The 16,261-nt window shown below is 38.1% G+C and overlaps 2 protein-coding genes across 2 annotated transcripts in view; both read left to right on the plus strand.

The window, feature by feature from the left end:
* dnah12 (dynein, axonemal, heavy chain 12) overlaps positions 1-9,292 on the plus strand; it is a 28,450-nt gene extending 19,158 nt beyond the window's left edge. Inside the window, 28 exon segments of the mRNA XM_060893787.1 lie at positions 78-240; positions 356-436; positions 558-734; positions 848-976; positions 1,059-1,148; positions 1,233-1,373; positions 1,629-1,870; positions 1,976-2,123; positions 2,405-2,550; positions 2,674-2,888; positions 3,109-3,301; positions 3,559-3,751; positions 3,831-4,003; positions 4,116-4,256; positions 4,373-4,531; positions 4,644-4,788; positions 4,905-5,055; positions 5,157-5,410; positions 6,713-6,853; positions 6,937-7,074; positions 7,160-7,393; positions 7,502-7,690; positions 7,777-7,880; positions 8,005-8,209; positions 8,376-8,513; positions 8,629-8,720; positions 8,826-8,893; positions 9,008-9,292. Coding sequence (XP_060749770.1) covers positions 78-240; positions 356-436; positions 558-734; positions 848-976; positions 1,059-1,148; positions 1,233-1,373; positions 1,629-1,870; positions 1,976-2,123; positions 2,405-2,550; positions 2,674-2,888; positions 3,109-3,301; positions 3,559-3,751; positions 3,831-4,003; positions 4,116-4,256; positions 4,373-4,531; positions 4,644-4,788; positions 4,905-5,055; positions 5,157-5,410; positions 6,713-6,853; positions 6,937-7,074; positions 7,160-7,393; positions 7,502-7,690; positions 7,777-7,880; positions 8,005-8,209; positions 8,376-8,513; positions 8,629-8,720; positions 8,826-8,893; positions 9,008-9,201 — 4,444 coding nt within the window. The 3' untranslated portion in view covers positions 9,202-9,292.
* A 736-nt stretch (positions 9,293-10,028) lies between these two features.
* Positions 10,029-15,661, plus strand: asb14b (ankyrin repeat and SOCS box containing 14b). The gene is made up of 10 exons (XM_060894232.1): positions 10,029-10,067; positions 10,558-10,664; positions 10,749-10,804; positions 11,525-11,656; positions 11,754-11,912; positions 12,164-12,409; positions 12,867-13,044; positions 13,659-14,202; positions 15,171-15,324; positions 15,483-15,661. The coding sequence occupies exons 2-10, from the start codon at positions 10,558-10,560 to the stop codon at positions 15,659-15,661; spliced, it is 1,755 nt and encodes a 584-aa protein (XP_060750215.1). The 5' UTR covers positions 10,029-10,067.
* The last annotated feature ends 600 nt before the right edge of the window (positions 15,662-16,261 follow it).

Genomic DNA, 16,261 nt, shown 5'->3' on the forward strand with positions numbered 1-16,261 from the left:
TATTATATTTAACTAGGTCATCAATCTTTAGCTGAATCTAGTACTACATGTGTTTAATCAATTAATGATATTTCAAGGTTTCTATCTGAGCTTGGGCGCCATAATTATGTGACGCCCACTTCCTACTTGGAGCTGATAGCTGCATTTAGGATGCTCCTTACTCAGAAAAGGGACTCTGTAATGAACGCAAAGAAGAGGTATACTAATGGGCTGGACAAACTGGCTTTTGCTGAATCCCAGGTATTTCTGACTAATCTTTTAAAGATTTAATAATTATTTTTAACACATTTTAGTTTCTGTATTATTTATATGGTTTTGCTATAAACAAAATTAATGGCAGTTTGCATTTCTTTAGGTGGGTGAAATGAAAAAGGAGCTTGTAGATCTTCAGCCCAAACTGGAACAGGCCAAGATTGAAAACAACAATATAATGAAGGTGAAAATAGTAGATAGGTCAAGATGTTTTCTCAGTTTTTAAGAGGATACTTTATTTGCTAAATGTGCTTATTTTTGCTTGATAAAAATCAAAAACATGTTAAAATGTTGCTGGGTCACAGATTATAGAGGTAGAGTCAGTAGAAGTGGAGGCTAAGAGTAAAGTTGTGCGTGTGGATGAGGAGGCAGCTACTCAAAAAGCAAGTGAAGCACAGGCTTTGAAGAATGAGTGTGAGAGTGACCTTGCTGAGGCTATCCCTGCTCTGGAGGCTGCTCTTTCTGCTCTTGATACTCTGAAGGTATCAGAGACAGTCACAAGACCTGCAATACACTATCAGTTTTAAAACACAATTCAAAATTTAGAAAATCATAAAGATTGTTTTTATATAACGGTTAACCTTTTTTTTTTTAGCCCTCTGACATCAGCATTGTAAAAGCTATGAAAAACCCTCCATCTGGAGTGAAGCTTGTAATGGCAGCAGTGTGTGTAATGAAGGAAATCAAGCCAGACAAAATTAATGACCCTGCAGGGAAAAAAAAGGTAAACAAATTGATTCAGCAAGGCCAACTGGTAACCATTTCTTTTACTTTGGTAACCACGTTTCTTGAATCCTTATCTATAGATAGAAGACTACTGGGGTCCCAGCAAGAAATTACTAGGTGACATGAATTTCCTCAGGGACCTGAGGGAATATGACAAAGACAACATTCCTGTGAGCATATATTAATTTTAGGATAAAGACCTTTTTAAACCATGATTGTCATTCTTTGGTGATTATAATATCACTTTGTGACAGGTACCAGTCATGCACAAAATTCGTAGTGAATACATGACAAACCCTGACTTTGACCCCAACAAAGTGGTCAAGGCTTCCTCTGCAGCTGAGGGTCTGTGCAAATGGATCACTGCCATGGAGGTATATGACAGAGTGGCAAAGGTGCGTATTAGTGAATCACGTCATTTATTACATAATTCTTCACTGCATTCTTTCATCATTCATTTGACCAAACTGATGCATGTATCCATCTTTGGTTTTAAGTATTTGCTTTTAATCTGTTAAATCGCTCTTACATGTTGACTCATTCATTCATTTTTTCATTCATTTATTTAATTTCCTAACCAGGTAAGATTAATTGTCTTTTGGAGTAAGATGCTTAATCCCAGAGTAAACTAAGTAATGTTTTTATTTTAGGTTGTGGCTCCTAAGAAAGCTAATCTGGCATTGGCCGAGCAGTCACTGGCTGATACTATGGCCCTGCTGAATCAAAAGAGAGGAGAACTGAAAGAAGTCGAGGACCGGTTGGCTGCCCTGCAGAAGACATTTGAAGAGAAGACTCAGGAGAAGGCTCAGCTAGAATACCAGGTGGACCTTTGTGCCCGTAAGCTGGAGAGAGCTGAAAAGCTCATTGGGGGCTTAGGAGGAGAAAAGACTAGGTCAGGATAATACTTAAGAAAATATTTTTTTCTTTGAAGTCACTTTATTCTGAACTTGCCATTTTATTTCAAAAAACAATCTGAATATTATTTGATGTTATTTAGGTGGTCCAAAGCTGCAGATGAGCTTCAGAACACATATGATAATTTAACAGGGGATGTGCTGATATCTGCTGGTGTAATTGCTTACCTTGGAGCCTTCACTGCTGGCTTCCGCCAGGATTGCTCTATAAACTGGACTAATCTCTGTAAGGTACTGTATCCATTGACAATATTCAGATCAGTGCTATGTGGTAACTAGCAGCATCAGGTGAATAACACAAAAAAGTCACCTAAATATCTGTCCAATTTTATTTCATACAGTTTTCTCATTTTACATTAATAGGTATGTTCCTAGCATAATTAGGAACAGAAAAGTAGTAGTAATATGCATTACTATCCAATCAGATAATACTGGCTTTAAAAGTTGTTTGATTGGGAAGTTTAAATCAGTGTGTGTGAAATAGCTGCAGTGATGTATGTGGTCCTATTCAGTCCAAGAAGATTCCATCCTCAGATGACTTCTCTCTAAGTAAAATCCTTGGTGACCCTATCAAGATCAGGGCCTGGAACATCTCTGGACTACCCACTGATACTTTTTCCATTGACAATGCAGTCATAGTGAGCAACTCCAGAAGATGGTACTTTGTACTCATACAATTTCAAACACATAGCAAAACATTTAAATTTTTATATTTAATGATTTCTTTCAAGGATCTGATCCTGATGGTTTGGACTGAGTACATATTGAAATATCTTTGCAGGCCTTTGATGATTGACCCCCAGGGTCAGGCCAACAAATGGGTTAAAAACTCTGAGAAAGAGAACAATCTCAACGTGATAAAACTCACTGATGCAGACTATATGAGGACCATGGAGAACTGTATCCAGTTTGGAACTCCACTGCTGTTAGAGAATGTAGGAGAAGAACTGGACCCCTCTATAGAGCCCTTACTGCTCAAACAGATATTTAAACAAGGTACAGGGTGGAAATGTAACCAATTTACTTATTACGATTTACATCAAACCAAGACTTGCAGTTTAAGGCTCAATCAGTGTCAAGAAAATGATCATTTTATTATTATATACATTGTGTTTTCATTAGATCATTACGTCACTTCAAGAAGTTTGTTTATGTTCAGTATAGGGTTAAATGCTAATGACTAAACATGGTTATGTTATCTATTGTCTAAATGTAGGAGGTGTGGACTGCATTAGGCTGGGGGAGAGCGTGATTGAGTACTCCAGTGAATTCCGCTTTTATATCACTACTAAGCTTAGAAACCCTCATTATCTCCCTGAGCTGGCAACAAAAGTGTCCCTGCTCAACTTCATGATCACTCCAGAGGGCCTGGAGGACCAGCTTTTGGGGATTGTAGTGGCTAAAGAGAGGTGATGAAACACACAATATGTGTATGAGTTTGTACGAGTAACCTTTACTTTTTGCATTATATACATACACTACATGTGGCAATACAGAGCACACAGCTAATTAATAACTATTATTATTTCTCAAGGGATAATGTGAGAAGTGTAGTTATTCAATGTTAAAAAGATTATTTTCAAGCCTTGTATGCTATCACAACTCTTACTCTCTATATTCTTGTTTATTATTGTGCCTACTTTTGTATGAAACATTTGTTTCATAGGCCAGAGCTGGAAGAGGAGAGGAATGCTCTTATTCTTCAATCTGCTGCCAATAAGAAGCAGCTGAAGGAGACTGAGGACAAAATCCTGGAGACGTTACAGTCCTCCGAGGGGAATATTTTGGAGGACGAGAGTGCTATTCAGATCCTAGACTCTGCTAAGATAATGTCGGATGAGATCTTCAAGAAACAGCAGGTATGGTGCTAAGAAACAGCGGTTTTAAACACAAAGCAGTGTTGTGACAGTGACTGATTTCATTTTTGTGAACTTTCAGATTGCAGAGAAGACTGAAATTAAAATAGCAGAGTCTAGGGAAGGCTACAGATCCATTGCCAAGCATTCATCCATCCTGTTTTTCAGCATTGCAGACCTGGCCAATATTGACCCCATGTATCAGTACTCACTTACTTGGTTTATCAACCTCTATATAAACTCCATACAGGACAGGTACATAGTTATATGCGGATATTATATGCAGATATATGCTGTGTCTCATAGTTTAAGTATCTTTTTGCTGTTTGTATGGCTCATGTTAATTAACCTGCATTGCATGTTTTAGTAACAAGTCAAAGATTCTAGAGAAGAGACTGAGAAACCTTACTGACCACTTTACCTACAACCTATACTGCAACGTGTGTCGCTCTCTCTTTGAGAAGGACAAACTGCTCTTCTCCTTCCTCCTCTGCTGTAATCTGCTCTTGTAAGTTAGAGCAAGACACAGGAATTTTAAATATATATTTTTTTGTCAGTGTTATTAGAATATTGAGACAACAAATCTTTTATACTGGGTATTTAACTGTCTCTCTGTCTCAACAGGGCTAAAAAAGAGATTATATACTCGGAGTTCATGTTCCTGCTAACAGGTGGAGTTGGTCTGCAGAATGACGTGCCCAATCCTGATCCCAGCTGGCTCCAAGAGAAGAGCTGGGATGAGATTTGTCGAGCCAGTGAACTTCCTGGCCTGCAGGGTCTCAGGTATGTATCTCTTTGTCTTTGTAGGCTTAACTTGCTTTAAGAATATCTAATGAATGATAGAAGGTTTGTTGCTACTTTCATCGGTTTGTACATGTCTCTGCCTTCTATACAGGGAGAGTGTAATAAACGCACCTGAGAGTTTCCTGCCTATTTATGATAGTAAAGAGCCTTATAACACTTCGTTACCGAGCCCATGGTGTGACAAACTTAATGATTTTCAGAAAATTATCATCTACCGCTGCCTCAGGCCAGATAAGGTAAGTTGTCGTTTTCATGTTCGCATACTTTATTTTTACTTAATTTTTAATGAAGTAACATTTTTAATCAAATATCACTCAATAACTCTCTTATATTTTCTCTCTTATAATAACAGATTGAACCAGCCCTTGCCAATTATGTGACTGACAAACTGGGCAAAAAGTTTGTTGAACCACCTCCATTTGATCTAAGTAAGAGTTACAATGATTCTAATTCTACGATTCCACTGGTGTTTGTGCTCTCTCCTGGAGCAGACCCTATGGCTAGTAAGTGTTGTTTATTACTATAAGCACTATTGTCCTTGTCATAATGAAGAAGATGCAATCTTATGCAACCCTTAGTAACTGTTGAAGCATTTTTTTCATAGGTTTACTGAAGTTTGCAAATGACAAGGACATGGGTGGTACGAAGTTCAAGTCAATTTCCCTTGGACAAGGTCAGGGTCCTATAGCTGTAAATATGATTCAATCAGCCATGAATGAAGGTACATGGGTGTGCCTACAGAACTGCCACTTGGCTGTTTCTTGGATGACCACTCTTGAGAAGATCTGTGAAGACTTCAGCCCAGACACATGCCATCCAGACTTCCGCCTCTGGCTCACTAGCTACCCTTCTCCAATGGTGTTTATACATTTCATTCTTGTGTTAAAAATTATACAGTATCTCACAGAAGTGAGTACACCTCTCACATTTTTGTAAATATTTTATTACATCTTTTCATGTAACAGTGACTTTTTCAGAGTGTATAGCTTGTATAAATTTGCTGTCCCCTCAAAATAACTCAACACACAGCCAATGACTAAACCGTTGGCCACAAAAGTGAGAACACCTCTAAGTGAAAATGTCCAAATTGAGCCCAATTAGCCATTTTCTCTCCCTGGTGTCATGTGACTTGTTAGTGTTACATGGTCTCTGGTGTGAATGGGGAGCAGGTGTGTTAAATTTGGTGTTATCGCTCTCACTATCAACATGGCACCTCATGGCAAAGAACTCTCTGAGGATCTGAAAAAAAAGAATTTTTGCTCTACATAAAGATGGCATAGGCTATTAGAACCCTGAAACTGAACTGCAGCACGCTGGCCAAACCATACAGTGGTTTAACAGGACAGGTTCCACTCAGAACAGGGAAATAGACATATGAATGCTGCTAAAGGTTGAAAGCTAAAGGTTGCTGCTAAAGGGGGGTCAGCCTGTCAGTGCTCAGACCATACGCCGCACACTGCATCAAGTATCATGGTCTGGGGCTGCATGAGTGCTGCCGGCACTGGGAAGCTACAGTTCACTGAGGGAACCATGAATGCCAGCTGTATGTGACATACTGAAGCAGAGCATGATCCCCTCCATTTGGAGACTGGGCCACAGGACAGTATTCCAACATGATAACGATCCAAAACACACCTCCAAGACGACCACTGCCTTCCTAAAGAAGCTGAGGGTAAAAGGGATGGAGTGGCCAAGCATGTCTCCAGACCAAAACCCAATTGAACATCTGTCGGGCATCCTCAAATGGAAGGTGGAGGAGTGCAAGGTCTCTAATATCCACCAGCTCCGTGATGTCATCATGGAGGAGTGGAAGAGGATTCCAGTGGCAACCTGTGATGCTCTGGTGAACTCCATGCCCAAGAGTGTTAAGGCAGTGCTGGAAATTAATGGTGGCCACACAAAATATTGACACTTTTTTACACTGTTATACAAGCTGTACAGTCACTATTTTACATTGTAGTAAAGTGTCATTTCTTCATTGTTGTCACATGACAAGATATAATAAAATATTTACAAAAATCTGAGGGGTGTACTCACTTCTGTGAGATACTGTACATTTTCAGATGACACTGCCATGCATTGCAGTTGTTCTAATATCTGTTAGTATATTAGTTAGGTATTCTCTTAATAAATTACAACCTGGCCTATTTGCTATGACAGTTCCCAGTGACCATCCTGCAGAATGGGGTAAAGATGACAAATGAGCCACCCACAGGCCTTAGGCTGAATCTGCTGCAGTCCTACCAAACAGACCCTATCTCAGACCCGGTGTTCTTCTCAGGATGTCCAAAGAAAGAATTTGTGAGTGTAGACTCTTAGTGTTTATTAAGATTGTCATGTTAACTACATAGATGTGACAATAAACTCCCCTTTTATTTTTATAGGTTTGGGAAAAGCTTTTGTATGGGGTTTGCTTCTTCCATGCCCTTGTCCAGGAGAGGAAGAAATTTGGACCACTGGGTTGGAACATTCCATACGGATTTAATGAATCAGATCTTCGTATTAGCATCAGGCAGTTGCAGGTAAACATTTTATGGTGTATATAGCTGTAAATAATAGAGATTGCACCAACATTTGTTCTTGATCCAGTATCCATTTTTTTTTTAGCTCTTTGTGAATGAGTATGAGGAGGTTCCTTTTGAGGCTATCACATATCTGACTGGAGAATGTAACTATGGTGGTCGGGTAACAGATGACTGGGACCGCCGCCTACTCCTGACCATTTTGGCTGACTTCTACAATAAGAACATCATCAAGAACCAACGCTACAGTTTCTCTCCTAGCGGAAAATACTATGCACCTCCAAAGTGTATTCATAGCGAATATGTGGAGTTTATCAGGGTGAAGATAATTAGGAATAACAACATATTCACAGATCAACCAATTCATACATTTTTTTTTCTAAACCGCAACAGATATGTAAAGTTAAAGGATTTTGTATATTTGCAGAACCTGCCCTTTACCCAGTATCCAGAGGTGTTTGGTATGCATGAGAATGTGGACATCTCTAAAGATCTGCAGCAAACCAAACTCCTGTTTGACTCCCTGATCCTGACACAGGGAGCTGGTTCAAAGGGAGGAGGAAGTTCTGGAGGTGACAGCAACCTACTGGATATTGCCAGTGACATCCTGTCTAAAGTAATCACACATACTATGGAATAGTAATATTGTGTACTATGTAAGACAGACCATTTTATTTAAATATTTTGCTATTATATATTTAGCTTCCAGAAAACTTTAACATCGAGGCCGCCCTTTCAAAATTCCCAGTGCAGTACGAAGAAAGCATGAACACAGTGCTTGTTCAGGAGATGGAACGATATAATAAGTAAGTGCTCAAATGTCTTTAAATGTGTAATTTTAATTGTAATCTAAATGTTTACATGTTTGTTTTTGATTTTGCCTATTTTGTAAACCATGTTAATTATATTGTACATCCCTTTTTTCCTCAGCTTGTGCAAAACAATTATTGTGAGCCTGCAGAACCTGCTCAGGGCCATTAAGGGGCTCGTTGTAATGGATGCCGAGCTGGAGGCTATCGCAAGCAGCCTGCTTGTAGGAAAAGTGCCAGAGAAATGGGCAAAACGCTCCTATCCCAGTCTGAAGCCCCTGGGCAGCTACGTCACAGACTTACTTGCTAGGCTTAAATTTCTGCAGGTTAGTGCATATGTATTTTCAGAAAATGTTCATGAAACTAATTTATACAACTAATTCAACTAATATACTCATGTGATACAAATTGCAGAGCTTGTCTGCCACATATTTTCATGATGTAATGACTGATTTACTGTCTCTAATGATTGGATTGATATGCATTTTTTAGGACTGGTATGAAACAACCAAGCCAAATGTTTTCTGGCTTTCTGGTTTCTTCTTTACTCAAGCTTTCCTGACAGGAGCCATGCAGAACTATGCAAGGAAATATTCTATCCCCATTGACCTACTTGTTTTTGATTATGAGGTATCTACTGCAAAATAGCTCATACATGTTTATACTCTGCCATCAAAAAGTTTTGGATGACATTTTACAAAGCATTTTATTTTATTTTCTATCTTCCCCTGATTGTTTTATGCAGGTTATGTCGTTTGATACCTCAGACACCTCCCCTGAAGATGGAGTTTACATTCATGGCCTTTTTCTCGATGGAGCCCGATGGGACAGAAAAAGGTTGGTTTATTTGAGAACAAATTATACATCAAACATATATTTTACTTGAAATATGAAATATATATTTATGAAATATATTTTGAGGCTTATCTTCTTCACATGCAGTGGTGTCTTAGCTGAACAGTACCCCAAAATCCTGTTTGACTCAATGCCCATTATATGGATCAAGCCAAGTGAGTGAACACCAGAATGTTCTAACAAGAATATAGCTGATACAGGTGATGATACAGTATTTTGCTATGACAGCTCATGAATGTATTTATTGTCTTCTAATTTTCATATTCTAGCGGATAAGAGAGATATGGCGCAGCAAAAGAACATCTATGTGTGTCCTCTCTATAAAACCAGTGAGCGTAAGGGAACTTTGTCCACAACAGGCCACTCTACTAACTTTGTCATCTCCATGACGCTGCTCACAAGCCTGCGCCCACAGCACTGGATTAAGAGAGGGGTGGCTATGCTCTGCCAGCTTGACAATTAATGACATACATTTTGAACTTACTATGCAGTTACTGATTTAAAAAAAACATCATTAACTTTTTGTAATAATTCTATTAAATGATTTCCTGAATGCAGTAATCAGATCTTTGTTCTGGACTGATTTTTTGTTCTTAAAATATAAATTTATAATAAAATGTATATTAAAGATTTGCTTTAACCCTTGTATGTTGTTTGGGTCTGTGGGACACATATTCATAAATGTCAATAGTTTTGAAAAATTTTGCTAACTTGTAAATTTGTTGATTTTTTTCCACTCATAACTTGATTAAATTTGATTTTCTTTTTTTATTATTACATTTTATTAAAAAACAACAAAAAACGAGTAGCACTTTAATTAAAAAATGTGATGTAATAAAGGTAGAGGGCAAATATTAACTATATATGCTGTTTATATTGCTTGTAATTAGGATGAAGTAAACATCTGTAGAGTATTTTAACATAAAATTTTTGATTGTGTTGAATTAAAAACCCAAAAATGCAGCGGGTCCACCAGACCCACGAACACTGGCTGAGTAACAAAAATACGAACAACATACAAGGGTTAAGTGCCACATCAAGCAAAACAGCATCCTTTGTTTGGGAAACTACATATATTACACATAGAACATAGTATCCAAATGTTTACTATGGCTTTCCCGTTGCCAGCCTTGATATCTTATAGCTCAGCTGGTTGGCCAAGCCGAGGGTCAGTGTGATCCATGTCAGAGAGGGGTTGGCTGGACTAGTCCCATGATTTTATATTTTTAACTGTGTCAGGATATAAATAGCTGTGTGTGCAAGGAGCCTGAAACACTCTGAGGTTATAAGTGCAACACATACAGTAACAGCATTGTCCATTGCCGAAAGGTAAAAGAAACATTTGCATCTGAATCTGTATATGTAAAAACATTATTCTTACAGGAAGGTTTTCAGAGATCAGCGGAGTACTGCATGGGCATGGGGTGTTGCATGTTTACAAGCTACTACAGTTCAAAATTCAAAAGCCAGTAACCAACATTTCTTCCAGAGTTGAGGATAAACAGGTTCTACTTTACAGAGTAACTCAGAGCTTTCGTTTGTTTGCCAGTAATTCTTATACCACATATATTTGAGTTAATTGTATAAAGGCTTGTTGCATGACCCCTAATGATTATTACAGCTATTATTACACAATACCACACTTATGAATTGTTTTGCTATGATCTAATTACTATGACTAGCTGTACAGACACTACTTGTAGTGAAACCTAACCTTATCCCATTTATAACAAACAACAGTTTATGATGCACACCTTGCTACTTCTTGATGTTCCCATAAGTTCCAATAAGTTTGGCTTTTGTGGTTTCACTGTGTAAGATGGAAGGCCTGTATGGTGAAGAAGAGTGGGATGAAGATGAAGCAATGCAATACATGATTGAGCAGAGTCTGTTGGAATATGGCAAGTGCAAAGATAAAACTAACAGGTAAGACTCCACATAACATTCTCCAGGACATAATCTACTTGCATACTTGAGTAAAGAAATATAATCACTTGTGGTTTTTAATAGTGATCCTAAATTAGAATACATTGACCATGAAGAAATCTTTACAGCCATATGTGCAGGTAAGGTCTGATTCACTTTTGTTGGGCTTCATGCACCATTTATTTTTGCAATGTTGTAAGAGCTTGTGTAAGTCATGTTTTGCGGAACTGCTGATTTTCTTTATATTAATGTGTGTATATTGAAAATAGGCAATTACCTGTAGGCATGTGCATGACAGTGCTGACTTGGCTTTCATAACGGACACAAAGCTCACAGAGTGGAAAGCACTAAATGACTAGTAAGACGTTTGACTCTCTATGAGAATAAAATGGCACATTATTTTGCAGAGTTATAGCACCAGAAATGGACAAAATATTGAGAGGGATAAAAAGGCATCATGATATTGTCATGTAAAAGCAGAAGGCTATGTTTAGATCTGTGAAGCACAAGTTCGATCTGTGAAACATAATTTAACCTTGACAACCCAAAATGTATATTAAAATGCAGTAAATATTTTGCATATTATATGATTTGAAGCTGAAGAAGGTCTACCTTAATTAGATTTCTTATGCATATATTTACACACACTCAGGAGCATAAGAAGGATAATAGCATTTTTCACAATATAGAGGTTTTTCAGGATTTGTGTAATTGTTTGTACTAACAAATTACAACTGTTTTTTTAGTTCCAGCTTGATGATTCCCTGTGATAGCATTGTTAGTAATTAATTAGCACTGATAATACTGATAAATAATCTAGACTAAATGTCCTCCTATGTACTTTTCATGCATGGTCACAGGAAATGAAGATGCCTTGCAGATGCTTGTACAGCACAAGGCAGCCATGTCCATGGCAGACAACAGGGGATGGCTACCTCTGCATCAAGCAGCAGTCCAGAAAAAAAGGACAGTTCTGGAAATCACTTTTTCAGGTCTATATGTTTTTGTCCAGAACCCTCCATTTACAGGACCAGAATGTCTAAAGCTGTTAATTGAACATTTAATTTAATTTAATAATTGCATTATCAGTATCTTCCAAGGGGGCGAGTGAGTCCCGCACACTGAAAGGAGAGACTCCTCTGTTTCTTGCCGTTGTGAATGGTCTCAGAGAGAATGCTACTTTCTTGCTCCAGAATGGCTGCAGCCCTGACTGCCAGAATGAGGATGAGGACACTGCATTAGTTGGGGGTGTGCCATAACTATTCTCTTTTATAGTAAAGACACTGGAAGATATTGTATTTAGGTTGACTATATACTTTAAAGCAACCTTGTTTTCAGTAGCAGGACATTTGAGTCATGTTTTTATGTACAGCATAAAGCATAATTTAGTAATAGTTTAAGATAAATAGCTTTCCAATTATCAGCAATTGTGCTTTATTATTGAGATGATGTTTGTCATATAAATCAGCATGTTTTGTGTGTTTTGTGTCTCTGAACAGCCATAAAGAATAATCATTACGACTTGGCCTCTCTTCTTCTACGTTATAATGCTACTGTGGACCAAAAAGGCAACCTCCAGAGAACTGCTCTGCATGAAGCATCTCTGTTAGGCCTAGAGGATTTTGTGTACCAGCTTCTTCAGGCTGGTGCTGACCCTGATGCCTATGATGCCACAGAACATACACCTTTAGGACTCGCAATAAAGGCTGGGCATTTGAATGTTGTGGAAATCCTACTACAAAAAGGTTATTTAAATTGTGTTAAGGGCTTTGAAATACAGTTGTTTAAGGGGTAATTCCTATCATTTCAGTTAATATTGAACTACATCATGTGACACCCGAAGGTCCTTGAGCATAAACAATGGGTATTTCCTCCATTTTTTCTTGTTGTGGAAGTAATGTGACAGCCAATTAAGCAGCTGAGAAGTTGTTTGAGAGAAATGAATCATCTCTGAGTGCTCAACTGAGGCATGTAACAGAACTCTTTAGCTCAGAGTTTGAAAACATGCCATGCTTAATGTGCTGTGTTGAAAATTTTTTCTGTCCCATCGTGATCAGTGGTATTTATATGCAGACTAATCGGGCACAAATTAGTAAAGTATTCATGTACTTTGCAGCATTGTCTATATTGGCTTATTTTGTATGTGAATGATAAGTGAATGCTCCTCTGTGATACCTGAATTTTTACTACTCTCATTCTTAGGGGCCAGCATATGGCCAAAGCTTCACTCTGTAGAGTCTGTATCAGTGCTGTTTGAAGCTGCAGCATCTGGAAACCCTGATATAATCGCACTGCTCTTGGAGTACGGAGCTGACCCCAACACTCCCACACACACAGGCCATCTGCCCATTCATCGTGCTGCTTATCGTGGCCATCTGCTGTGAGTAAAAAATGGTCTCTTATATGAATGCTCATAATTGTCCTGGCCCAAAGTGTAGCCTTCTTACAGTTAATAGGTAATAGAACAAGAATTTTAACAATTTAAATATCATGAATGGTCATATACTATTCCCATATCATTCCTATTACAGTACATGCACCTCTCCACTCTGAAGGTACACTATGTGTACAGACACTTTAGCAACCTTTCCCAATAATGTGCTTATTGAACATCCCGTTGCAGATTTAGTCCTGATAATTACAGTACCTCCACTCTTCAGGCTTTCCAATCATTGTGCTCCTTTGTGTATTCCACTTGAGTTCTTACATAACACCCTTACCTAATCATGTCTTTATGGAGCTCGCTTTGCGCACAGGGTCAAAGTCGTGCTGGAACATGATTTGGCCTCTTAATTCCAGTGAAGAAAAATTGAAATGGGATACAAAAATCAGAGACATTCTAGACAACTGTATGCTTCTAACTTTGTGGCAACAGCTTGAGAAAGTCTCAAATTTGGGTGTGATGGTCAGGTGTATACATACTTTTGGCTATATACAGTAATAATAAATGTCTGTTCAAGATGCTTTGCTCTCGATCCTCTCCCATCATTATAGAGCACTAGAACAGCTGATCCCAGTGACTAAAAAAGAGGCTATTAAAGAGAGTGGTATGAGCCCACTACACTCAGCTGCTGCAGGTGGACATGCTCAATGCCTTGAGCTTCTCTTGAACTCTGGGTTTGACCCCAACTTCATGCTCCATCCACGAGTGCGGAGGAACTACGAGGACGAGCGCAGATCAGCACTTTATTTTGCTGTGTCAAACAGTGACGTGCAGTCAGCAAGGTTGCTACTGAAGGCTGGTGCTATGCCAAACCAGGACCCTGTCAACTGTCTGCAAGTAGCCATGCGCCTGGGCAACTATGAACTAATCAACACTCTGCTGCGCTATGGAGCAAATGTGAACTACTACTCACGTGTAAATACAACACACTTTCCCTCTGCCTTGCAATATGCTCTGAAGGATGAGGTGATGCTCCGGATGCTGCTAAACCATGGCTATGATGTACAGCGCTGTTTTGACTGTCCATATGGCCAGGGATCTCACGTCCCTGTCGACTACGAGGGCTGGAGTGTTTCTGTGATACGAGATGTAGTGGTAAGACACCAGTTTTTAGATTGATGTCAAATTCAGTGCCTTTGCTTCTGAATTTAACTATGAAGTCTGGAGACAGAGTGGTCTTAAAGTGTGGGGGAAAGGGAGGAGGGTTGGGACACACTAACTACCCATTCTCTAAAACGATAGCATATGAAATGGATTTTGATGGGCAAAGAATTTGATCACTTATGGTAGCAGGGTGTGCTTTCTGGTCTTTTATTTTTGGAGATGCTCTAAACCAAATAATCTAGCTGTTACAATTTAGACTTTGTCAGAGTCGAATTCTCAAATTCTTACAACTTGCATTTTTCCTGCATACTACTGTTTAATTGCTGCCTAATATGTCCCATTCCCTTGACAAGTGCTGCTGTAGCGAGATAATCAATGTAATTCCCTTCATCTATCCGTGGTTTTAATGTTATGCCTGATCAGTGTATTTGTCTTGTCTAGGGTCCTCAATCAAAGTCACGTGTTTAACGCTTTACTGACAATGATCAAGTTAGGATATATAATATTATTTTTAATTACGACTGAATGCAATTTCATTGTTGAATTCTGCACCAAAAACAAATTTGCTATGCTGTCATTCACACACTGGTTGTGTTAAGTTCTGTAACATATTTGTGTGCATAACTTACCTTAACCTTGACACCCATATTCCAATCACACCTCTGGTGAGACTACACTATGCAATTAAAAGCAAACTTATATAAAATAATTATATCTGCTTTAAATATTAGGAATTACATTGCAGAACGTCTGTGAAGGTAGCATTGTCATGTGACTATGTCTTTTGCAGCAAGAAACACATTCATGACAAATGTTTTATAAATGTGGCCTTGCCCTATACATAATTTAGTAGTGCTATTTCTTAGTGTTGTTTCTTTGCCCCCTTTGTCATCCTATACAGTATATAAAAACCTGCACACACCAATGAGCAATAACTAACACCATATTTCTCTCTGCAGTTCTGTGAAGTGATAACGGTGTCATGGCTCAAACACTTTACAGGCCAGGTGGTAAGAATCTTGCTGGATTATGTTGACCATGTGACTTTCTGCTCCAAACTCAAGAATGTCCTGGCAGAGCAGAAACAGTGGTCAGAAATATGTAAGATTCAAGGTGTGTGATGAAAAACTTGAATATACCATGCATGATATTATACTTAAAACTATACCTATCACCTAAAATTATATAATTATTTTTAAATTAAAAAAAAGATGTCAGGGAGGTTTTAAGTTAGCTCAATAATTAGTAATATTATTTTGCTTTCTTTACAGAAAACACTCGAAGCCTGAAGCATTTATGCCGTCTTAAGATCCGCGAGTGTCTCGGCCGTCTGCGCCTTAGGGCTCCAATTTTTATCAGCTTTTTACCTCTGCCAAACACTCTGAAGGACTATATTCAGTTCAAAGAGTATGATATATACAACAAAGGAACTATGGCACAGCTGGAATAAGACAGATTTTCACTGTCTTTATTATTTTTTTGTCATGCCACGTGTTGCCATATCCCACAATGTATTGCTTATTTGATATGATTTGTTTGTTTTTAATATAGGTTCTGGATGATTTCTTCATCATGGTAATATTTTGCAAAATGTAATATATTTCTAACCACAGTCTACAGACAGCCCAAGTTTATTCCATTTTTCATTCTAACACCAATGTTACTTATTATTCAAGGCAATATTAAAAGAGCACTAGGAATGTTTGTGTTTAATTAGTTTCTTGTCTAGAAATCCTGTCTAGATTCTTTACTTTTCTAGAAATCATTCAAATCTTATTTAACTTCACCTAGTGAAACCTTTGAGACCTTTCTACAACTCTTTCATAGGCTAAAGTTTAATATTACATATAAATATTTACAGATCAAGCCACATTTACTGGAGAGTATGTTTAATTATTTACTCTTTTGACACACAGCACTATTTTCTTAATACGGTTAGTGTTGTCATTTTAAAAGTTTTTTATTTTATATTTTCTCTTCAAACCTAAGGAGAGTTTTTAGTTTGAGAAGTTGCTCATGACATGGCAGAAAACACAATCATGAAGACAGT

This window comes from Tachysurus vachellii, chromosome 19, assembly GCF_030014155.1.
Source record: "Tachysurus vachellii isolate PV-2020 chromosome 19, HZAU_Pvac_v1, whole genome shotgun sequence".
Classification (NCBI taxonomy): Eukaryota; Metazoa; Chordata; class Actinopteri; order Siluriformes; family Bagridae; genus Tachysurus; species Tachysurus vachellii.

Bases quoted from the DNA above. Each gene is read 5' to 3' on its own strand.
- asb14b (XM_060894232.1), top strand. From the start codon at position 10,558: ATGGAAGGCCTGTATGGTGAAGAAGAGTGGGATGAAGATGAAGCAATG. The intron at 11,913-12,163 runs GTGTGCCATAAC...GTCTCTGAACAG, and splicing joins GGACACTGCATTAGTTGGGG to CCATAAAGAATAATCATTAC. The intron at 12,410-12,866 runs GTTATTTAAATT...TCTCATTCTTAG, and splicing joins GGAAATCCTACTACAAAAAG to GGGCCAGCATATGGCCAAAG.